At 40.1% G+C, this 25,067-nt stretch overlaps 1 protein-coding gene across 1 annotated transcript in view; it reads right to left on the bottom strand.

The window, feature by feature from the left end:
* Nucleotides 1-11,019: 11,019 nt before the first annotated feature.
* Nucleotides 11,020-25,067, bottom strand: part of MAP3K9 (mitogen-activated protein kinase kinase kinase 9) — a 48,652-nt gene continuing 34,604 nt past the window's right edge. Inside the window, exons 4-10 of the mRNA XM_010574137.1 lie at nt 24,565-24,740; nt 21,870-22,110; nt 20,572-20,694; nt 19,664-19,817; nt 14,238-14,350; nt 12,755-13,570; nt 11,020-11,501 (exon numbers count right to left, since the gene is read on the bottom strand). Coding sequence (XP_010572439.1) covers nt 11,020-11,501; nt 12,755-13,570; nt 14,238-14,350; nt 19,664-19,817; nt 20,572-20,694; nt 21,870-22,110; nt 24,565-24,740 — 2,105 coding nt within the window. The remainder of the gene's footprint in view (nt 11,502-12,754; nt 13,571-14,237; nt 14,351-19,663; nt 19,818-20,571; nt 20,695-21,869; nt 22,111-24,564; nt 24,741-25,067) is intronic.

The raw sequence follows: 25,067 nt of genomic DNA, 5'->3' as shown, positions 1-25,067 counted from the left end.
TGCTGGAAGGGTGTAGGATTTCTTGCACATACCCACATTAGAGAAAAATCTCTTTTCAAAGGAGATTATGAAACTTAAGTTCTTGTAGTGCATAGTCCATCAGTGCAGCTACATTTCTTAAAGCAGAGAAATGTGAAACGATGGCTTGGTGGCAGGGAAGAGCAAAGGCACAACCTAGGAGTCAAACACACAACCTAGGAATCAAAACCATGTTGTTCTGGCTTCCACACTGATAGCAGATGAAAGACAGCTTGGAAAGATCCTTGTTCAAGCAACTGTGTCTCATTGAATGATGCAGCAGGGACAAAGGCACAGCATCAGAAGTGAATCTAAACCATCTGTTAAATGTCATCATGCACAAAACGTGTTACTGCATTAGCTCCAGATCCAGGCATTCAGATTCACATTCTGGCTAGGATACTAAATAAAGAGTAGAAAAACCTTAAGCTAACAGATCAGAAATATTAACCGCAATAAAAAATGGTATGCAATTAATTACCCTGTTCAGAGAAAAGCCAGAAGGGGGTTAGCAGACAGCTACTGTGTGCCAAGACTGATACTAAGCTGTCCAGGGTTTCGTAAAAACAGATTTCAAAAACCCTATGGAAGACCCAGAGCTGGAATAGCTGATCAGGACCAAGATACCTAGCAAAGAAAAATAAACTTCTTGTGGCACTGGGAAAAATGCTGAATTCCTCAGAGTAAGGTAATGCCGCTGATATTCTAAATATCTGCTCAAAATTATGTGAAGCACAAAACGAAGAACTCAAGGCCTAAAGACGATCACTTTTATAACAGTTTTATTCAAGTCTGTGTGCTCTAGTGTTGAGACAAGGCCTAGATCAGCATTACACTGTAATACAATAATTTTAGCCATTGAACCAAGCCTGCTTGGCATCCTTGGTTTACAATTTACAGTACATCCAAAAAAAGAGCAAAGAGAAAAGAAATCCCAAAACGCCAACAACTTTCATTAGCTCTTTGCTTCGCTTAAATATTGTTCTATAACATAAAATAATTTAATACAAAAAAGAACTGTAATCCAAATACACATAATACATCGACACAGAACAGAGGAAAGATACAGTAGATTATGCACAAGAGTATTCAGTTGATGTGTTACCTACAGTGAAACAAACTGGACATTAATATAATTTAACTATTTAAGCCCAAGAGGGTCAGAGGCAACAAGTCCAGGTCACAAATAAAGCTTTTTTAAAAATAATGCAATCTTCTTTTCCTCTAAGCTTACTGCTGTACAGAAGTTAAAGGAAGGCTCCAACAAATCACTTAATTTGACAACATTTCATCACACAAACAAGAAAAACTTGGTGGCCTCCGATATTTTACTCAACTCTGGGGTACATTACCATTTGCTAATGTAACTGCTTCATTGCAGGTTCTTCGGGCAAAACATACCTTCAGGTGCTACTTCCATAGCAAGACACTTTTGAACACCATGAACAGAAGAGAAGACATACAGAGGTCTCCAAACACAGACTGAAATACTTAAGTTGAAGATGAATCCCAGTCCTGCAGAGTTTGGAGTTCCTTACAAAGTACCCAACACCTTCCACACAGTGATTTCAACACAAGCAGGAACTACCCCATACCTCAAAAGAACAGACATGGGGGCATGATCTTACACTAGAGTAATCTACTCACCTGGTTCTTCAAATTTACAACATTGTACCTAGGAAAGTCAGGTCACTGATTTTTGCATCTGGCTTTAAATAGAAGCAGGAGCAGATCCACAATTAATAAGGCAAAAGAAAGAAGTAGCTTATAAAAAGAGGGAGGAAATACATTCTCTGGCTGAGAAATTCTTGGACTTTCAAAGCCACAGAAGAGACATTGTTAAAAGCACAGGTATTTTCCCTGATTTTTTCCACCACTGTTGCCCTGACCACTCCATATAAGCCTCTCAACTTAAGTCCGGCAAAATGTCGCAGATATTTCCAGCTTGCCCCGAATTTCTGACAAAGAAATCATATATACCAGCACAAAGTGCTGTGCCAACAGCTGACAAACAAGAACCCTAGAACTCTAGTAACAGTGGTGGATGTTGATTCACTGCTGAACTTGTCAGGTCTGTCCACCAGCCTGGAGGGATGCATTTTTAAAAGGAGAAAAAACACCTGAGAAAAGGCCTCAGGTTAAACTGACATTTGCACATACAACCTCCATGCACCACTTACTGCCCCCTTAACAGCTAGTAATCTGCTAATGTAGAAGTTGTTGCTCCTTCTTCCTGTGTCAGAAAACATTCTCAAAGCTTACCCTGTTTATGGTAAGAATTAGCAGTCAAATAGGCATGGCATGTGCAGTCATGGAAAGGCCACAAGAGTCTGCAATCAAACCAGTGTGTACCCAGAGGCTTGTGAAGGAACTTTTTCCTCTGACAATCAAAGTACAGAGCCTGGTCCTTCACCATTAATCTCTACAGGACAATCCCCCAATTTAGATTAAAAGAGCTTTGCTGAATTGGGGTCTCATGCATTTTGACCCACAGATAAACATCACTGAAGTCAGTGGAATGTAAGTATGTGATGAAGAGCTTTCTTGAATTGAGGCCTCTTCCCTTTTAACTTGAAAGCTAATTACGCTAAATATGAACTTTTACTACTAGATGTTCTTGGCTTTACATGGTTTCTTATTATAACTGCCAAATGAGGGGCACTGGTGGCTACTGACATTAAGTGGATCTAGGTATATTCTCCACGTTGAATTTAGCCATCCCCCAAAGAGACCTATGTTGCACAAGAATGGATTTTACTCTCTGCAAAGAGCACTAGCCAAACTCAACCATTCAACCGGCAAACGCTCGTATGCTTTCTTCCCCCCCCGCCCCTTTTTTTTTTTGCTGTGGCTTTATTCTTTACAGTCTAAGATTTCTGGATGTTATGGTTGTCAAGATAACCTTGAAAACAGAGCAATGGCAGAAGTGATGCAGTAACATCTGCTTGAGACGCAGTGTGAGAAGTCAGCTCAGAGGTATTAGCTGCCCTATTCAGATACAAATGCTAACCCTGTTGACATTGTAAGAGCTGCTCACTAAAGTATGCAAGATAGAAGAACAAGCCTACCATGAATATCTGGGCAATCAGTTGAAGGTGACAACTCATTTTGTGACACAGACTGGGCCTGGGAGAAAACACATTACCTAAGTCGAGAAGTGGCCACATCCACAAATTCCAGAAGAACCTCAGTTCTCCTCCAGATGTAGTTAAACTCAAGCAGTTCAGTGTGCAACTGAGCTATGCCAAACAGTAATCAGAGGCCAGGGCTGCTCCGAAACTCTATGAGAAACCAAGTACAAGGGTTCCCAAAGAACTTGTACTGAAATGTGCTGTTAGCAGCATTCTTATCAGTGAAGCTTGGAAAAACACCAGCATGACTTCCTGCTCCATTAGAACCTCTACTGGTAAGAGAGCGAGACACAAAAGCATCAGGACATGGCTAGAACAATGTTTCTTCTTTCTCAGACCCATATGTCTCCCTTCAAGACAAGGAGGTCAGCTTTACCCAACCTCAACATCTGTTTTTGAGAAAATGCTAAATTGGAACAATCAAGGTAGAACAGGGAGACAGTGTGAATCACTCTGGTCTTATGTTGGGGTTTCAGTCAACAACTTTCGAACACAATGTAGGTTCTCACTAGCTATCCTGGAAGCTAAAATTTGAGCATGGAAAAAATACTAGAAAAAGTATTTCTGAATAATGAAGGGCCTTTCTCCCCCCCCAACATGATTATTTTTCAGATAATTTATTTTAAGCAAATAAAACTTTGGCATTCCTCCTGCAGATTTGTTCTAAGCCCCCTTTTGCTAGCTGTGCATCCATCTGACCCATCACCTACAGATCTAACGGTAGCCCACTTCAGGCTGAACTTATAAATCCACTACACTACACACTAAAAATGTGTCATTATTTCTTAATATTAGCTATATTGGGCTGTCTGCACATTATTAGCACTCAGATACAATAAGGACTGTATTAGGATCTGACACATTAGGAAAACAATACTGCAAATACAGGGAAACAATCAGGATTGTGTGTAGGTCCATTTTAAGAGCACATGAGTTTATTTTTAAAAAAATCTGTTTTCAAAAAACAGGCCTTCACTTTTAAAAGCAGTAGTGACCTATACAAAATCACCACCTTTTGGTCTGTGGACAATCAGTTCTTCCACAGGTCAGAAACCATCAAGAAAAAATGCCCTGCCTTGTCATTTATTATTTTGGAGACATACATAGTAAAAGCAAGTATAATCTTAACTTCTAAAACTGAATTGCTGGTTTTATTTTTCCATCAGGAATTTGCATGTCAAAGAGCCAAATACAAGTGTTTGCCTCTATCCTCCCATCATCCCAGCTTCAACTGCCTACCTACAGCATTTCTTACCAAAACTTAAGCTTTCTTCCCATTCCATCTCTACAAATGAGGTAGCTCAGGGTAAAATAAACCAAACCAAGCAGAAATTAAGTAACTACATATTCCTCAAATTCTTCTTTAGGTCCCAACTTACCTACAATGCCAAGAGATTACCAAGCAGCTAGTTCCCTCTGTCGTCTGACTGCTTATTACATTAAGAAGGGTAATTTCACTCTTTTATTTGCTATTGCCTGCCAACCTCCGCTTTCACTTCTCCCAGTTGTATCTTATGCCTCTAGCTTGGAAACATTTTAGGTCAAAGCACACCTAAAACATGTATTGGTTTCTGTCTTAGGTCCCCAGGTACTTTGGTAACAAGAATTAATAACCGAAAAAGATGGCATAGGGGCAGAATTCTAATCAAGAGATAAGGAAAGCCAGCGATAGCGTACTTCTTTCCACAGGGGTGTACACACATCAGTAAATAGGAGGACTTTAAATGTTTACTGTGCTGGTATTTAGCCTGATGTGTGATGAAGAACACTACAGTACTGAAAACTACAACCAGGAGTTCCCTCCAAAAAAACAACCTCAGGCCCTAGCAAGGAGGCATGTGAGATAGAAGGCACCTAGGAATATACCTTACAGATACATATGTATTTCACAGGCTTAAAACAAACAAACAAACAACCCACCACCAAAAAACCCAAACAGTCCAAGAAGCCATTTGCAGTAGGAAAGTGATGTTCCTGGTCATTTAGAACCAAAGAAAAAAAAGATTTTTCACTCATGTATAGAAGGAGATGAAATGTGTTTCTTGTATACAAACATTAATGAAATGCTAAAGACTTTCCAGTTGCAAAAAAAGGGAGATCTTTGTTAGAGAGGAACAATAATAATTCTGGCAGCTACACCACCTAGTCACCAGTGGTAAATAATCAAGCACACACACCTCTTAGCCTGGGAATGACTATTTTTAACATACAAAAATAAAAATGATGTAGATAATTTCAGAAGCTGTACTCATCTCTGATCAAGCTGCTTAAAAAAGCAGACCATGAGAAAAAACCAAAAGCAAATGCACATTTTAACTGCAGCATGTGACTTTCTACCAGCACATTCAATAGAGCGAACAGCAGCAGCAGCCATAAATGCATTTCCATACTGCCTTGTGAAATTGTGAAAGTAGGGCTGAGGAAATAGTAAATGTAAGTTCTTCTTAAGACTCTATTGTTCGTTAACCACAAAAAAAAAAAAAAAGGAAAAACTAAACCACAAACTGGATTGGAAATAGAGAAAAAAAAAGATAAAAATCTGGTTAAAGATCCTTTCTATCCAGCTAGATACAATACCACTGTCTGTGCAAAGCACCATATTCTAATCTTACAACAGGAAACTTAATAGAAAAACATAGGAAGGCATTCTTTCCTAAAGATATCTTAATTATATGATCAACCAAAGGTTTATAAAGTCTGAAAGTTATCCTCTGTGACAGCATGAGTATGTTTTGGTTCTCTTTACACATGCATGCTGTATTTACTGCTTTTTTGCAAATAGGTTTTAACACATGCCTATACCCTCACTCTTAATGTCCAGTTTTACCCAAATTACAGCCTTAAGTGAATTGAGTTATAAATATGGAAGCTAAGAAACTGTTCTGCAGCAACAGGATAAGGATCAGAAATCTTCATTGCTAAACATAAGCGTCCTTGTTTCATACTAAAAAAGTGAAGCCAAAAGGAAGACCTGTATCACTACGCAAGATATAAGCCTCCTTATTTGCCATACAGTTGGTAAGAGTTCTTGAGACTATTTCCAAAATGTGTGGAAAAGGTTAGAAAGCAATAAGCACTTTTTCCAAGAAGAAAGGTTTCAAAAAAAACCCCAAAGAAACAAACCCATTAATATTAGCCTAAAATTACTTACAAAAGTAACAGCCTATCACTGAATTTTGGGATACAGTATTAGATTTGGTTCCATACATCTAATGGGACTCCAGCTTCCATATTCATCCCACAGAGATGAATTAAGTTTCAAATAAAAGTTAAGCTCAAGATAGAAAGGTGACTCAAGATGGGAGGTTTCCTGTGATTTGGTATTTAACAGAACACTCCAGATGGCAAAAACCTTTCTTTACTTGACCATTACTGCCTCACCTTCAACAGAATGAGAAGTATCCGGTTTCATGGCAATATCGAAGTAACATCTCTATGCAGTATTGTCCATAAAGTCTTAAGATAACAGCATGCTATGAAGAGGGAGGCAGCTACTCCCATTCCTAGAGGTACAGAAAAATACTTCATCATAAAAGCATGCCAAATCAGAACAGATCTTTCCACATCAATAATGAAAAATTCACTTTGAAAATACTCATTTTGTTAGAAAACCGTTACAAAAAGAATATTTTCACTGAGGTTCCCTGCCCCATACTGAATATCAACCCATTGTAATAATAACCTGAAGGAAAAAAAATACCTATAAAAAGTTACATTTGCACCTCTGAAAAGGATTGAAAGGAGGTAAGACATACTTGCTGGCAGAACAGAGCATTGTACAGTCCATAGGAAGTAACAGCATTAGAAAAAAAACCCCATAACTATTATCACCCTAGTTTTGACACAAAAGCTTTCTTCTCTCTACCTGTCCCACACTCACTTTCTGTGAAACCAGCAGAAATTTATCAAAAAATTTGTGATTTTTTGCACTGGTTGCTATCTCTGTGCTTTCCCCCCTAGTTTTACAGGAAAAACAAACAGGCTACAAGGATAGCGTATTTTGAAGGGCTGGCAAACTTTTTTCTATTTCCTAAATCAGCACATCTGTTATATAAATTAGTGATATATACTGCCAGCTGACTATTTAAAAGAAAATACATAGATATTTCTAGACCAGAAAAATTTCTCTCAGCAACAATCTTACTACTATTACTATCAGTTAAAAAATTTGTCACTTCCTCTTTGTGAGCCCTGTAATTACTGTAACACATTTTACCCCATTCTTTTGTCATTATATTCTAGACTGCTCAGGGATTTTTTGCTCTCATGTTCTCTTTTTCTCAGGAAAAAAAAAGTGCAACTTATTCAGATATTTAGGAAACAATACATTTATTAGATTTTTTTTATAGCAATATTTTCACCATCTTCCTCAAGAACACTGCTAGAAAGGTATGTCAAATCAACAATATTCTGAATTTTTTATCTCCCTGATAAATGGGAATACTAGTAACCAGTAAAAAAAAAAAAAAAAAAAAAAAGATTTGTGAGATGACAGGCTCATATCTTCTCAGTATCTAGTGGACTAAAGTGAAGCACTCCTTTGGAGATTTGGAGCACTTCAGCTCCCACAACTGGGAAGGAAAAAACCCAACAGATTAACAAAAGAAGAGAAATCAAGCCAGGATGGGATAGATGGGTATAGGGAGAGGTTATGATCTAGCTTAAACATGCACATAGCCCCTGGGCCTCCGGACACCATTTGCAGATGCATAAGGTAAAACATCTGACAACTCTATGCTTTGAGAACCCACTCTGCCTGTCAAAGAATAGCCCACAACCGGCTAAAGCCAATAGTTTTGTTTCTACAACAGACTCCTCTTGCCTGATACCTCAGGTTAGCCACAGGGCTCCCAACTGGAAGACAGTTATGGGTTGACGCTCAGACTACCTCATTTTATTTCCATGCTAGATTCCACTAAGACAATTGCATCCAAGGAGTGTTTAAAGAAAACAAACACCAAATATTATGCTTCTGCGTAGTCTTTCTGCCAGCTTCATAATAGAAAATATCTAGATTGAAAACCCTGATCTGGACCCTTGACTCCCTGTCGTCTGTCCTACCCAGGTCCTTTGATGTAGCAATTTCCATTTGGTGTTAGGGAAGATGCTCTTCAGAGCAAAATACTTCTAATAGGTCAGCTACACACCACTGTCACCAAGTGATTATCTAAAAGGGAGAGAGGGGGAAAGGGTTTTGATACTCCATCCTCAACTTTCCTAAGCAAAAGAACAACTTGGCTTTACAGCTGTCTTGCCTGCTGGGAACTTGACAGAAACCTTACAGATCATTTGGTGAAAGCAACTGGCCAACTATCAGGAAGTTTAGTGGGCTCAGTTAAAACAATGTGACCTAGAAAGGTAACCTCCCATTCCATGCAAGGAAATGGATTTCAAAAATCTCTATTCAAATGGAGCTATTCCAGGTAATAACTTCGCAGAGCAGATGATGCTTCCTATGACATTTGTAATAATACTTTTTGGATAGAAAACATTACATTTCAGAACAGCTGATCCAGTTTTGTTTCAGACTTTTTAAAATGGTAAGGGAGACTATGAAATATAGATAGTTTTAATCTCCTGCTTTTAAGTGCCTGTGACACAGCCTCTGACTGGACTTTCCTTGAGTTTGTTTCTATACCACAATTGAAATTAACCATCTGTTTAGGCGGGGTTTACCTTTTTTTTCTTTTAGTTTCTGGATCACAAAAAACAGAAAGCAAAAGGGATGAACGCTTAAGAAATCAGTAATGCTAAAAGTCCACGTTTAACAAAAGTGTCAGAAGTGTAAGTTCTTTTTAAAGTACCTTAGCCCCACATCAGAATACCTTGCCTACCCAGTCAACAGTCTGTCCAGCTTCAGCAGCTAGTGTAGCATCATTAAGTTTAGCTCTGGAGCATTCAATGGGGGAGGCAGCAAAAGGTAATTCTGCCATTAAACACATTTCATGGAATATGATAAACAAGAAATGTGTGACCTTTCTAAATGAAAACATACCAGAATTGCTTGGAAAAAAGGGTGCACTTGACTAATGGCAACATGCTAGTTTTAGCCCTCAAACAGAATTAAAAAACCCTTACGTACAGTACTTCCTCACACATGCTGGTTTTTCACGTCAGGTTACAAACATCTAAACACACAGGTTCTCTGTGCTAACAGCTGCGAGAAAGTATTCGGCTACACTGCCTTCACAACAGGACTGGACTGCCCTAACAGGTTGAGCACTGCGTTGGCAGCACTGTCAAATCAGTTACTTGCACCCAAATGGTCAGTAGATTAGCAAAATGAGCACAGATCTGTACAAAAAGAGTGAACAGATATGCTGTACCCTGCAATAAAGCAGACTACCCTATTACACTCATATAAAGGCCACATCCCTTATTTATAATGCCAAAACTGGGGAAGAGTGAAGCTCTCATTAAAGCCAGTAAGATATACCTGCAGATGCAGACACACCTGCAGTCTCTGTACAGAAAAGTGTGAGCATAGGCACACCCTATTTGTGTGACTTCTTCCTTCAAGACAGGGGTCTGTTCTTGCTCCAGAGTTAGGAGTTTTTACATATTTGGACAAGAATAGAGTTTTACATGTCTATAGTGCCTTTCACTCAAAGATCTCAAAGGACTTTATACCTATAACATATGTCCCAACCCCTCCCCCTGTGAGGTAGGTATTATTCCTATTATTTACAGATGGGGAAATTCAGGCACAGAGGTTACATTATTTGCCCAAGGTCACACAGTGAGTCAGTGACAAAACAAAATAGAATCCAGATGTTCTGATTCCTGTTTGCACAATCCAACTACTAACAAGCCTCAATTTCAAAAGAACCTTAAACAGGTATCAGTGTGCATAAGAACAGTCTTGGGTTTCAAGGGCCGCTCCTAAAAAGCGTAAGAAAGGAGAAAGAACAGGAAGAAAAAGAGCAAGGGGACACATAAGTTACTGCTGCAAGCCAACACAGCTTTAAAGAAAGAGTGGCTGCTAATTCCCTTCCCAAAGCAGAGACAGCTCGACTATGAGCCTGGGGTACAGGGAATGGGAAAGGGAAGCTGATGGAACCGAAGTCTGAAACAAAAAAGCAAGCTAAGAGCAAACAGCCATACCATAAGCCTTCATCTTTTTGAAAGCACAGGGTCATAGAAAAATAGGGCTGAGAGGGACCTCAAGAGATCATTGAAGTCCATCCAACCTGTCTTGAAGCCAGGATCAACTACACCTACTCATTCCCAACAGTCTGGTTAGTCTGTTCTCAAAGACCTCCATCAGTGGAGATGCCATGCCCTTCCTCTGCAATCTGTTCCACCTTGCACTATCACATGAGCAAAAGAGGACAAGTGAGTCCAAGATAGCTACTTCTGCTCCTTCAGTGGGGGTACCATCATTCCCAGGCCTATCTAATGATCTGAATACATTTCAGAGAAGGTAGTCTCCAGATATTTACTTGCTTCTGTCCTGGATTCCTTGGGAAAACAAACAACACTGGTGTCTGCTGTAGTGTAATATTCGAGTTTTGAAAATACTGATTAATACCAGGATAGATACCAATATACTTACTGCAAGTGCCAAATCCTACAAGGTCAGTAACAAAGACTTTGATATGATAATTTTAGCTCATTGCAGATTCAAACTGCAATAAAAGGGCAGGGAAGACTACAGAAAAACCCCACAGCAAAAGTCAGCAGCTCAGAGTTGTCAAGTTTCATCCAACTGCAGACAAAAAATCAGGCAGTCGAACAACACATCTTCAGCAGAGGCAGCACCGTATGATCTCTGTAGCATCCCTCCATCTCATCTGTCTTCAAAGTGCATTCTCAGTGCAATAAGTAGGATTGAATTTAGAGGGGCTCACTGTCCCCAGCAGATTTCATACTAAGACCAGAATTCTTGCTTGAGTTCATATGCTGCAGCTTTGTGTGTGTTAAGTTCACTTCTGCATAGCGGAATGGTGCTGTCCTGGCTCTGCCCCTCAGCATCTATGTCCAACAGTGTCCGCTCCTCTACAGGAAGACCCACCTGGAAAGGAAGCAGTGCAGGCAGTCCAGGTCTCTCTTCTACAGTGCTGCTGCTACTAGCAAAACAAGAGTCCAGATTGCTTGGAGTATCAGTACTTGAACTGTTGGCAGAAGATTCACCCTTGGCATTGCTGGGTGACACAAACCACCAGGGATCAAGCCGCTGCCGACTGGCTGCAGGACGTGGCCGGGGCAGGAACTCCAATGTCTTGGGTCTTTCCAGTGTGGAGTCCTGCTGTGCATTCCATCGTCTCGGGGTTGGAGGAAAAACAAGGTTGGGGTCTGGCAGGCGAGGGACCTCATTGGGATCTCTACTTGGACTAGGTGTTTTTAACACACCTATCCAAAACAGAGAATGTAAGAGAAGAGGGAAACATGTTAGATGTCACTGCTAAATGGTTCCAACAGATCTTAGTTTATTGTATATAAACCGTGAAAACATTTTCAAAGCAGAAAGCCTCCATTCAGAATCTAAAAATTCCATGTCTTCAAGATTACACCAATCTGAAGTGAATAACTGGCTTCTTTATCCCTACACTGTCCTCAACCCATTGCAAGACAACTGTTTCACTGACCTAGCACAAGCAGCAAGTTTTGTTCGTTCTCTCATTTGCTTTCTTCAACTTTCAGACTGGAGAGCATGGATTTGACCTCCCACCAGAGGTGAGGACTCTCCAAATCCTTTGGAGGGCACATTACCCATTAACAGCTTGAATGGATCAGGGAGACACTTGCACAGCAGGATACATGACACATGTTTGCAGCAAGCAGGACCAACTTCCTGGAAGAGCCATTTATCACTGCCTACAGCAGATGCTTCCTGGTTTGTTTTCATTTAAGGGTAGGGTGGGGTTTGTTTTTTAAATGCAACATAAATTTTAAATTTTCACGAATACCATTTTAATGAGTATTCTCAGCTGCATTAACCTACATTTTACTGCAGACTGCCGTTCAACAACCTCACATTTTGTTTTACCATTGGGAAAAGTCTAATTAAATCAGATTTTAATTTATTATTCTAGTCCTTTTTTCTCTGAATTACTAAGGCAAGAAAACAGGAAAGCATTTTTTAAGTTATCAAGTCACAGCCACTCCTAAAGACTGCAATGGTGAGAACACTACCTACCCAGGAAGATCCCTCTTGCTTACAAAGAAGTAAGAGCAACAGTGGCACAGCCCCAAACTGCTTTAGAGATCCAGTTTTCACTGCCTTAAAAATGAGAATTTCCTTTGAAATTGTAACAGCAATACAAACAAAGCGTATAAAGGCAATGGAGATGGAATGCGAAGACCTGCTAAAAATGTGCCATATATGTACTTTGGTACCATCTTTGTCTAAGAAACAATAATATGCTCTGCCACAGAGCACAGGGGAGCAGAGAGAGCTCCTTAGCACAGAGATGCTGGAACCATGCAGACCATTACTGCATTATTCTCTTCATTATTTGTGTACAGATAGCATCCATAAGCTCCTCTTGTGGGCTGGCCATCACAATGGATGCTGAATAAGCAACATATTTACTTCCCAACAAGTAATTATACTGTTTGGGTCTTTATTCTGAAGAGGAAAAGGAAGATGGCTGAAAACCTACCTGCTCCCAGTGCTCCAGTTAAACAGCTACTGGAAGGGCATCCACTGGTTGGGCACCCATTGACAACTAGTCCACTCCCTTTGATGGCCCCATCAGAAGGTGTGCGCCTGTGCCCGCTTTGCTGGGTGTGGGAAGAGACTGTCACATGTGTGGGAGTCAGGGACTGATTGGGGTCTTGTTTGAACCTCTCGATCTGGACATTGACTAGTGGGTTGGTAATGGCTGGCAAGGGAGCCTTGACTGTCACTGGGCTGACAGGCATTTCATACACCACAATCTCATCACTGTCTGAGCGCAGCAGGGACCGGGTGGAATTACATTCGGAAATGGAAGACAGGGAAAGAAGGGTGAGGGATGTGGATGGCTCGCCTAGCAACAACATGGGATCCTCTTTCTTGAAGATCTTTCGTGAAGGTGGACTAGTGCTCCTGCGTGGGCGTCCAGCTCGCTGGAAGATGCTGTCACGTTTCTTCTTCTCCTCCTTGGGCACCTCTGGCTCCTCCTCAATCAGCAGCTGACACTTCCCTGCTTCTAACAGATCAAAACCCAGGCCTGCAGCAGCCAGCACTGCTCCACAGCTAAGCAATGCAACCTCACATCGCTTGTGGTGGGAGCCGCTGCGTTTGAGGCTGTTGGTGGGTGTCAGCTGTGGGGTACTAGTAGCAGAGTTCACAGGGGTGGACTCCTCATTGGCATCACTAGAAGGGCCATCCCAGTCTTCGTTCTTCTGAAATGGGATGCAGAGGTATGACTGATTGTGGCCAGGTGAAGGGTGCACTTTGCCCTCCCCATTCAGACATTCGCTGTCTTCATCATCTGGAAAGCAAATGAAAATGGACTTTGCATGGATGTAACATTTTCACTGGCAAAATTTAACTGTCTTACAAGTATATATGAAAATAAGCTTCTCCTCAGAAGATGCAACTGTCCTCATCGCAAGCATCATTCACCAATTGCCAAATACTCACAGACTATTGTCTCCAAAGCTGATAGGCTGAGACAAGTAACTGGAAACACTATCAAAATGGAAGAAATTAGTGACACATTAATCTATTTGGGATCAATTGCAGAATGGTATTTCAGAAGCAATCTACACCTCAGCTACTTCTAGAGTAAATTTATATGTTTGGGAGCAAGGAGCAAAAGGTAGGAAAATTATAAGGATTTCTTCTTGCAAGTGAAGGTGTAACCATGCTGCACATGTAAACACGATTAACAGAAAAGGAGCTGAGAGGTAGCATGGAGCTAGAGGAGAATTGAGCAAAGCTCGTTAGCTTGACAGATAAGAAGCACAAGCAGAGGTGTGAACAAAAAGAAAATCCAGAAGAAGAAAGTAGTTACTTCACAAAGAATAAAAGAAAAACAGACACGATGAAAATGAAACCATTGCTGTAAAGCACCAGGTGAAGGTCAGGAAAGGAGAGTTCATTCAAATATAAATGGAAGTGGGGATGAGAATATGAAGGCCAGGGAATTCCTTTACCCATCTCTGCTAAGCTGGTGAATCCTGGAAAAGCAGGCGCAGTTCTCTGGATCTTCCCAAGGTTCGGTGCACTGGATGACCACTGTTTGTATCCTTCTACCAGAGCTTTCAGACTGAAATAGTAGAAAGATGGGAGAAAAATGTACTTAGGGAATGCACGTATCCATTTTAATTACATGGATTTGAAGTCCTCTCATAGCAAGACATTTTACAACATCTTTACAGCACCTTAAAATACAAAAAAAGTCAACAAGTCCCTCCCTCATTTGTTACACCATGGCAGTCAAAAAACCTCTGCTGATAACCAACTGCTATGAACGCAGAATAGTAGAAAGCACCACTACAAAAATCAGACAAAACATTTTCTTTTTAAACCAAGGCAAACCTACTATGGCATGTAAAAAATAAAGTGCTCAGCAGGAAGAGGGGAAAAATGTCTCCAAAAACATTTCCATGTGAAATACAAATGAACAACGGAAGTCAAAGATCACTCACTGGGACAATAACATGCTAAAGTCATTGTAACAGTGTGTCGTGGTTTAACCCCAGCCAGCAACTAAGCACCATGCAGCCACTCAGTCACTCCCCCCCCACCTAGTGGGATGGGGGAGAAAATCGGGAAAAGAAGTAAAACTCGTGGGTTGAGATAAGAACGGTTTAATAGAACAGAAAAGAAGAAACTAATAATGATAATGATAACACTAATAAAATGACAACATCAATAATAAAAGGATTGGAATGTACAAATGATGCACAGTGCAATTACTCACCACCCGCTGATTGATGCCCAGTTAGTCCCCGAGCAGTGATTCCCCCACCCCCGCTCCCCCCAGTTTCTATACTAGATGTGACATCCCATGGTATGGAATACCCCGTTGGCCAGTTTGGGTCAGCTGCCCTGGCTGTGTCCTGTGCCAACTTCTTGTGCCCCTCCAGCTTTCTTGCTGGCTGGGCATGAGAAGCTGAAAAATCCTTGACTTTAGACTAAACATTACTTAGCAACAACTGAAAACATCAGTGTGTTATCAACATTCTTCACATACTGAACTCAAAACATAGCACTGTACCAGCTACTAGGAAGACAATTAACTCTATCCCAGCTGAAACCAGGACACAGTGAAGTCATGCCTCTATATTATAAACCCCAGTATTTCTCCTCTAAAGAAAACACTGCATGAAGTACAGACAGTTAAAAGCTTAAGTTCTAGATTATGGAAAAACAGGTAACTAAAATCATAAATCATGTCATTGTTTCTTTTAATGACAGAAAAAATACTGCAAAACCCACTAAAACAAACAAGTGAAAAACCCAAAACCAAACCCCTACTTTGATGTTATCTTCGTTTAAAGGTATGTCACCAGGAACCTGAGTTTAGTAGTAGTCCCTATTCCTAAGTATTCCTTACCATCATCCTATTTGTTCCCTGCAGTACTTTCATGGCATCAGAAACAACTTTAGTAAGCAGCACAACTTTCTGACATATCAACATTCAGCAAAGTTTTATTGCTCAGTTATCAATATAGTCTGAACCAGAAGACTTCTGATCCCTTTCCACAAACTCCAACATGAAACACATCATAGTGTTGGTGAAAAGCTAACATAAACTTAGGATAAACAGAAATTGAAAGGAGTAAAAAGATCTGTGGATAGTCTGAATTCTCAACTGGACACACAAGAGCACCAACTCGTTATTGAAACAACAGAAAACTTAGGAGGTGAGACTTCTTCCAGCTCCATTACAAACTTGCATTTTTGTTTGATAAGACACAAAATTCATCACAATCCTTCCCTTACAGGGAAAGAAGGATATGAGCATATAGAAGTTCTCTCTCATGATTCTTATTTTCCACCAGAATCACTCTGCATTTCTAAGATGGCTTCCACTGCAGGATTTCAAAGTTTTATTATACCTTTTTTTTTTTTTGCACCTTGGTATGTGTTTTTCCTGTGTTCTCTACCTAACTGGGATGCCCTACTTGTCACCAAACTGTATTGCTATAGCAAGGTCACAAGGTCTAAACTTGATTCATCACATGTTCAGTTAGTTGATGATCATGCTATTAGGCATTACACTAGAAGTATCCTGTGCAGTTCTCAACTGCCTTGAAAGTCCATCATTTTCCTCCCACTAACCATTCCGGCACATGCAGTATCCTGCTATGAACCTGAATCCAGTCAGCACAGTGCTGAATCCTACTTGTAAGACAGACAACCACATGGTTTTACCTCAGAGATGCAATTCAGTGTATGGGTCTGATTTACTCCCTCCATACTATACTCAGCTATATAACACAATCCACCAAATAATATATGTTGTATCTAAATTACCCATGTGTACAACATCCACAGTTCGGATAAATACTATAAATAAAGCAGTATATTAAGGGAAAGCTGGTGAGTGAAAACCATGTTAGCAGTATGATCACCTCCAAAAGTAAATGTCAAAGCTCTTACAATACGGGTAGACAACTATTGAGGAAGGTGAGATTTCGATGGAGCTAGGAAAACACATACTCTGCTATCTCTGTATTTAGAGAACAAAGTTGTCAGTGATAGGCAGCAGTAATCTTCAGGTTAGCCTTCACTTTACAGTCATAGTTATCTAAAGTGTCTTGGGAGTTGCCCTTTATTCTACAGCAGGACACATCAGCTTAGTTTGCTTCCTTATGACTTCTCAGAGCAATCTTCCCTTGCAAAAAACAGGCTGAAGATTTGCCGTTACTGACAAAGCACAGCTCAGTCTGAGCAGAAAGATAAATAGCTACCACAATAATTTCTAGGCCTGCTACGTTTGCCTCAGGGTTATGAAATCTTCTTTCCCTTTTATTTTTTGCTCCTTCTCTCTCTCCCCCCAAATTACAAACAGACCCCAAAGACCTGTGCAGAAGGTAGCTGCACATTCTCTTGATTAGCTAGTAGTGTGCATTTGAAAACAATTCAAAACATGCTGACAGTACATACCTACTACAGCAGTATTGTCTGTTACTGGTTCAAGGAAAGAGCAAGTGGAACGATTTGAAAGCACTAGCAGCAAAACTATCTATTTCAGTCACCAGCATGACAATTCAGGAACCTAGACACTTCTTGGCTGTAATCTATTTAGATTAAATAACAGGAAGGTTATTACTCTGTTTGTTGTATTACGGTTGAGTTACTTCTCTGTTCCCTTTTTCTATTGGGAAGTCAAAAAAGCATCTCTCTTTAGGAGTCATAAGGTGACAAGGCTTATCTGCTCAGCAAATTGCAAAAAACTTTCCTATAACTTAAGATGGCATCTCCTGTGTCTTAGTATCATCCTGTAACAATATGTTGAGGCATTAATACAACACTGTCATGAATAAAAAGTGTCTGTTCCCAGGCTCCCCCCTATTTAGCTTACAATATTTTAAGAGATAACTGCTAAAGGACTATGACTACCCCACATCCAGTGTCACTTCCATAAAATCAGTAATACCACCAGCATGAAAACTTAAACAGGGTAAAGATCACCCACGTCACAGTAACAGTCTAAGACTAATCAATGCCAAGTTTAAAGACAATTAGGACTTCACCATATATTCCTGAGAATATACCATGAGATCACAACTGAACTGTCACAACACCAGTCCAACATAAAGCTTCATCCAGTCCCAGCAATTCAGCCAAGCAACCTTCTGCTGCTGTGTATATTCCTTATGCTCAAAGATAAATGCAGAAGGATGAATAATCACTGTATAATCTTTTCATGATTGCCTTTACTTGATGTTAATTATAGGTCAGTTTACTCATGCTAGCAAATTTCACTGCAATTCCCACAGTGTAATTCTTGCATAAATTTGGAATTACCTCTTACGTCCTGTGAAGAACAGAGGAAAAGTGATAAAAAAGATGGAGATACAAGTTCCCTTGATCACAGCATCATGTAAGCAGCTGGAATAGCAGCACTGCTGCTACCAGAACAGTGACACGAAGACGACTTGAACTGGACTCTTCTATCTTACGTTTAGCTCTTCACTTTACCCCAATTTTTATTCCCCTACCCTCTAAAATTAGACTTAAATACTAAAAATAGCAAGCACTCTATCTTTTGAGTCACAAATGTTTACTGCAACTCTGCTTCCTTTAAAGTCTGCAGTCTGGCATGATCTCAATAAGAAGCAGTAGTTCATTGTATGTTAACCATACTGCCCTCTCAGCAACACTACTGTGTTTCAGTTACTCTGCAAAATGCCACAGCTGTATTGTCTCTCTGGAAAAGGTGATGAATACTACAGAACATCTCAGTTGTAGAGAGAACAGGATAGTTTTAAGAGCAACCGCTTCAGACTGCACAGTAGCAAACAGAAGACTGAAGAGCTTTATTCCCAGAATTCTAACAACATGATTTCAAGGTAGAAGTGTTTTTCTACCTGCTTCAGTGATCTCCTGCCCTTCTATATAATTAATGATTGTAAAGTGTGACATCTGTTTCAATTCTGTAGAATGCTATACTTCATCTAGAGAATAGGTAAAGCATAGGCAACAGTTGAAGAAGCTTCCTCCACATTGCCCTGTTAACCTGTCAAGACTGCCTCTGAGGGAGAACATATTTTAATGGCATTAGAACACTTAGATCCAGGTGTTCTTGCAGAGGGCTGCAACAGTGATACATTATGTAAACATCTGTTTTCCAGGAATTTCACACCTAGGCACATAATATTAAAGATAAATTATAACCAGTTATTTTATTTTCCCCTACTAAAAAATATGGCAAGAGGCAAAGTATCCATTTAGCAGGGGAAAAAAGCTTCAAATGCCACTAAAAATCGCAAGGCATTCAAACCTCTTCGAAGATCAAAATACTCCTATGTTTAAAGCAGCATTTTGGCAGTGATCCATTGGAGTCCTGGTATAAATAATTCATAGACAGAAAAAGAAGCCACGGAACAAGAATCTATAGAAACAGAGGTACAACCTGTATCTCTGCAAAAATCACTTTCAGAATGTATTCACTCAAGGTATGTGTCCTTTTCAAAAGCCTGAAGAGAAGATATTTGCCTGGCTCTACCAGATACTTTTTAAATAATGGCATTTAAGACAAGAAAAAGCATAGCTGAGAATTGTAAAAGACAAGTAGTTTCAGATGTGATATGAAACTACGGAAAGTTGAGCCTGAAAATAAAGAAAAGCTACTAGACAAACAGTTTTGCACAGCTAAGTTCTACTGCTTACAAATAGATGTAACAATAATAGCAGACAGTGAAAGCATCAGTCAGTGCTGGACCTCTAGCAAGGGACTGAATGCAATGCAGTTCTGTAATCTGTTCTGAACCTCTGATATCTCTGGTACAGCAAATAAGTTTGGAAGTATAAAAGCATTTGCAACAGGATAGGCAAATCTCCTGTGAGCCAGCTCATAACCAGTTTTAGAACCTGGAAACCAGTTTGGTGCCAGGCCCTCTCTTACCCATCTTCTCCTGCACCTAGCTCCTTGTGACAAAGTGAGCTTGGTCCCCAAGTGCGTCCCTTTTTCTTCTGGCCTCTCTTCTCTTCTTCCTCCCCTTCCTCCTTTGGAAGGACTGAGCTTCGTCCCCATGTTTTACTGCTTTCAGCAGGAGCCACTTCACAAGTGGGAAGAATAGTGGAAAATGAGAAAGAAAAAACAGATATACAAATTAAAGAATTGGTTCCACAGCAACATAAAGAACAAAACACAGGCTGGAACAGGAATAGTAATTAAAACATCCATTCAGGCTTCTTTCCCATAATTCTGACCATTTATCAACACCGATCTAACAACCAGATCCCTTCAAAATTAGTACAGATAGGCTTTACAGCTTTATTCCATCACTGGTTTCTCTTTTAGAATCACCAGTTTGATACCAGACACACAAGTGTCATGACATCCAATACAACCACCACACATTAATTAACATCCCTTTCATACTTCTAATACATGCTTGTCTGCCTAATTCTGTTTTGTTATGGGAACACTGTTTTCATGACAAGTGCCCACCCTTGTTTTTCTTTCCTTCCAATGGTAACTTAATCTACCTCAATAATGTTTCACAGATATATTCTGCAAATTAGTAGTTTTAAAAATTAACCTGTACACCTAAGGAATGTATTTTCTATACAATCAAACACCCAAGATCTTGAAATATTGCTAAGTAAGGTTTGGGCTCCAGAGAAGGTAATACTCCCCCTCATCACCAACACAGCTTGTTTTCTCTCTAAATGTATACATGCAGGGCACAAAGCAAACATTTTAGGAACATTTTTTTTACAGTCCTGTCCTAGATATGGAATCTTGGCATCTTACCACGCTGACAGACTGCACATTTCCCAAATTCAATACTACATTGAGCTCCTTACACTGTATGGCCCTGAGTCTGGGAATAATGGTAGGACTTGCAGGAGGACTGGAGCAGCTACTGATCAAGCTTTTCCTTTTATCCATCGTTGGAGAAGCCTGCACAGTGAATTTATGCTGGAAATCTGTTTGCCAAAAGAAAAAGAAAAAAATCAAAACAAAAGCAGAAAGACACAGTTTTGTTTTTTTTTAATATAAGAAAAAAGAAATAATAATTTATGGTAACTTTCAAAGACTGCAATTTACAGGATCTATGTAGAAATGAAGTTTTACAGCTAATTGGTATCACCCTGTCGTACATGCAGTTACTTCAGAACAAAGATGTGTGCTCACACTCATGAATATATATCTTCTTAGTGTATGTGTGAGATACATACATATACACACATAGATGCCCATGTGTTGGCTCACATTTATGCTAAAGTATATCCCTGTATAAATTCCTTTCACCTTATCTCTCAGTTTCTTAAGCTAAGCAAAACCACCAGCAACAGGTGTTTACAGTCCTAAAGAAAGGCATAGTTAACACACACATTTTATCATCATTGTTCTTCTAAACAGCCAATCTCTCTCAGAAAACAAAGAATATAGTGTAAGCCATCAACCTTGAGGTAATGATGAGCCTTAGGTGATTTACAAAATCCACACTTCTGTTCTTTTACAAATTTGATTCTCCACACAGAATCCACAGCAGAAGTGCTAAGGATTCAGTATTTCTGAAAATTACTATCTTCACTCTTAGGAGTGACTTCCCTGACACCTCACCAATACTTAACATTTCTTCCAGAAGGGTGGTATTAGAGTTAACTTGTGTGTAATAGGAGTTCACATATGAACTAGCAATGTAGGACTGTAGTCTCACAGCTAGCAATGTATTTTGGTAATTTTTAGATTCCTGCACCAAGAAATCCAGTAGACTATGGTTTCTGCTGCAGCATTATGTAAAATATTCCCAGAGCAAGAACCTCCATCATTTTTTATGTACATCCTTTATTAAACTGATCATCATTTTGAGTATTAGTGTGTTAAACTGCAACATCAACATTTTCACTGTGAACCATATATACCCATTGACTAACAAACATGTAACATCTCAAATTTACTTCTGGCCTTCATACTTGGAACCTTGGGGAATGCTAGCCACAAGAGCATCAAATTTAGTTGCTTGATCCCAAAGAGGCATGTTTTTCCCAAAGTGCATCCAATACTAAAGCTTAAGTATCAGCAGAAAGTTGCTACAAAAGCTACAGGTTCACCTGTTCCTCCCATTTCACCTGACACAGCCTAACATGTCACCAACCTGAAGGCAGGCTGATATGATTGCCATCTTTTAACTTGAGCCGACTCCTCTTGAACTTCCCCATGCGTTTCTTCACCCGAGGCTTCTCCTGACACAGCTGGTGGATGATGATGTTGAGCTCCCTTTCCAGGATGTCAATCTCACGTTCTGCCAGCTCCTGTTCCCGCCTTCGTAGCAACTCCTCATGGTTCTTCTGTTCAACAGCAGCACGGGTCAGCTCTTCTTCCCATGTGCGCAGCTCCTGCAGGGAGATAAGAAAGGAGAAATGAAAGGCTACCTTGTGGCCTGTGGGTTAAGCCTAACATTACCTATTCTGAAGGTACAGCAGCAATGACTTGTGCTCACAGCCCCTATTTAAAGGCTCAGCTGAAAGCCAAAACCTTTAACAATCATCAGTAACTTCTATGCTTGCCATTCAAGGCCCTTCATATCTCTATTAAAATTTGGACATCAGCACTTGGGAGGCCACACCTGGAATCCTGCGTCCAGTTCTGGGCTCTCCAGTACAAGACAGACATGGACATACTGGTCCAACAAAGGGCCATGAAGATGATTAAGAGTCTGGAGCATCTCTCCTGTGAGGAAGGGCTGAGAAAGATGGGACTGTTTATCCTAGCAAAGAGAAGGCTTGGGTGGGGAGAAAGGGGATCTTACCAGTCTATATAAAAACCTGAAGGAAGGATGCAACAAAGATAGAGCCTGGCTCTTCTCAGTGATGCCCAGTGACAGGACAAGAGGCAATAGGCACACGCTGAAACACCAGAGGTTCCCTCTGAACACGTTTTTTACTGCGAGTGTCACTGAGCACTGGCACAGGTTGCCCAGAGATGTGGAGTCAAAAGCCCGCTGGATAAGGTCCTGGGCAACTAGCTCTAGGTGGCCCAGCTTGAGCAGGGGAGTTGGACCACATGACCTCCAGAGGTCCCTCCAACTTCAATCATTCTGTAATTCTGTGAAAAGGCACTGAATCCTAAATTCAGCATCATGAGAAAATATGCTGCGTATCTGACATGAACATGTTTACGAGAGCCACTGGAGAGTACCATGCACATGGGAACCCATTTTGGAAGATTTATTCATAACACTGAAAAGAATTAATCCTTGCTTGCCTGTTCCGTAAGTACTTACGTTAACCTCAGCATTGACTTAAACTGTTTAAAAATAACCTTGCCATCTCATGCATCATAAAACAGCAAAAAACAGCTCTAACATAAAAATGAATGAAGAAAACATCATCAGGAGGTCATTCCCATCATTTTCCACCAAGCATGGCTGCTCCTTATGCATAAAGATGCGTAAGGCAAACTTCTCAATCTTTCCCTTTTTGACAAAATGAATCAACTGAAATTGTCCTTGAGATCTCAAAATGTCTTCTCACCACAAGGACAAAAGAATTCAGCACTCAGAATAATTATCTCCAGCTGGCTAATTCCACTGCAGAAGGTAAAAACTGAAGAATTCAAGTTAAACTTTAGATGAATTATCAGATAGACATTAGTTTATTTTTTTAATTTTTTTTTAATGTTGTTGTTACCTCTCCCATTACTGTGGAGGTTTGGTACATTTTACTCATGAGGTGAATAGGATATAAAATTCTCTTTCTCCATTACTACACAGAAATACAGTACTCAACCTGAGCACAGTCTAGCTACTACTGTTTGGTCTTCTGTTTGTCTGTTGAAGTTTCTGGTTTTCAAAAACTGTTCCAACACTGTTATGCCATGTGAACATGCTATGTTGCATGCTATGCAACAGCAGCAGGGAAATGCCTACTAGCTCTTTTATTTTTCCCCAAAGCTACTATACGTGAATAGAAATGTTTTAGGTACTGTTGTAGGACTTCTCTCCCCTGTCCCAAGGTCCCCTTTTCTTTTTCTCCACCTCCTACACCCAACTTCCAAGTCCAAATCAAGTTGGCTACTTATTATGAATTTATTTTTAGGCAAGAGACCATGTACTTAGAAAAATATTATTACTTCAGTGATTCCACTGTAGTATTTCATACCAACGACTGTAAAGACAGTCTCTATAAGGACCTTAACATAGATGCAGCAGGCTGTGCTTTCTGCAAGCATGCTTGAAGAAAACTTCAGCTTTTTCACTTCTACTCTTTGAGGCTGACAGTCACAATTCCTTTTATTCCTGCTAGCATTTTTGTTTCCTGCTGTTTACCCAGATGGACTTCAATTATAACAGTTATTGGACCACTCCCCTGGTAGCACTCCTGTTTATTACAGTCTATCCACTTTAGCTGTGCTCAAAACCTGGAAAACACAAACCTGACAGAACCAAAGCTGCAATGTTTGCTAGAGTATATATGCTGAAACTACCCCTCCTACTTTTACTGTTAACAGTTATCATTGGGCTTCTCAATTAAGATGCTAACAGTGAAATAGTTATCAGACGCACTAAACAATGAAGACAATTCTTCATAGCAGTTTGCACAGTGTATAATGAAAGCTCACTACAATATTAGAAAGAGTAGCAGCTCAGGATGCAGATATTTATTTTACTCACGATTCTGCCCTTGTGTGCATCATAACCTGCCATTGATTCAGGGACTTATTACAAGCTCCAGTAAAGCATAGACAAAATTAGCTCTGGGATGCCATAAACGATGATCCCTCTTTGAATTACAAAATGGGAAAATTATAAATCCAGAGAGCATGAGCATGGAGTGTTTTTCTCTACTTACCTTTTCTTTGGCTCTGAGCTGATCAAACATCTCTTGGATCTCTTGTTTCCAGTCTTCCTGCAAGGAGTGGAAGGAATCTTTGGGCATTTCAAAGAAACCAGACTCTTCTATGGCGGTGAGATGGTCTAGGATACTGGCAAAGGAAGGTCGTGAGTGTGGGTCAGGGTTCCAGCAATCTAGAATAGGACAAAGACAAGCAACTGTTAAGCATCTCTTAGCATGGAGGTTTGAGAGGATGAGTAGTACTTTACTGATCCCCAGTGGCTAAGAGTGGCATGCACACTATCTGTGTTACCCCATCTTTCCCATTTCCCACTTGCATTGACTATTGTCTGATCATAAGTCAAGTATGAAATTCATGCTTTCATGCTTATACAATATCCAACATCACTTAAGATCTTGAACTACCTGGTCTCTAGGTTCTCATAAATAATATGCCAAGTAAAAAAGAGGTTTACTAATTTTACAGAAGGTTACATTTTCAGGCATATATTAAAAATCAT

This window comes from Haliaeetus leucocephalus, unplaced genomic scaffold, assembly GCF_000737465.1.
Source record: "Haliaeetus leucocephalus isolate CR32 unplaced genomic scaffold, Haliaeetus_leucocephalus-4.0 Scaffold417, whole genome shotgun sequence".
NCBI classification, from domain to species: domain Eukaryota; kingdom Metazoa; phylum Chordata; class Aves; order Accipitriformes; family Accipitridae; genus Haliaeetus; species Haliaeetus leucocephalus.
The sequence above is the reverse complement of the archived record's forward strand: the minus strand, read 5'-3'. Positions and strand labels throughout refer to the sequence as shown.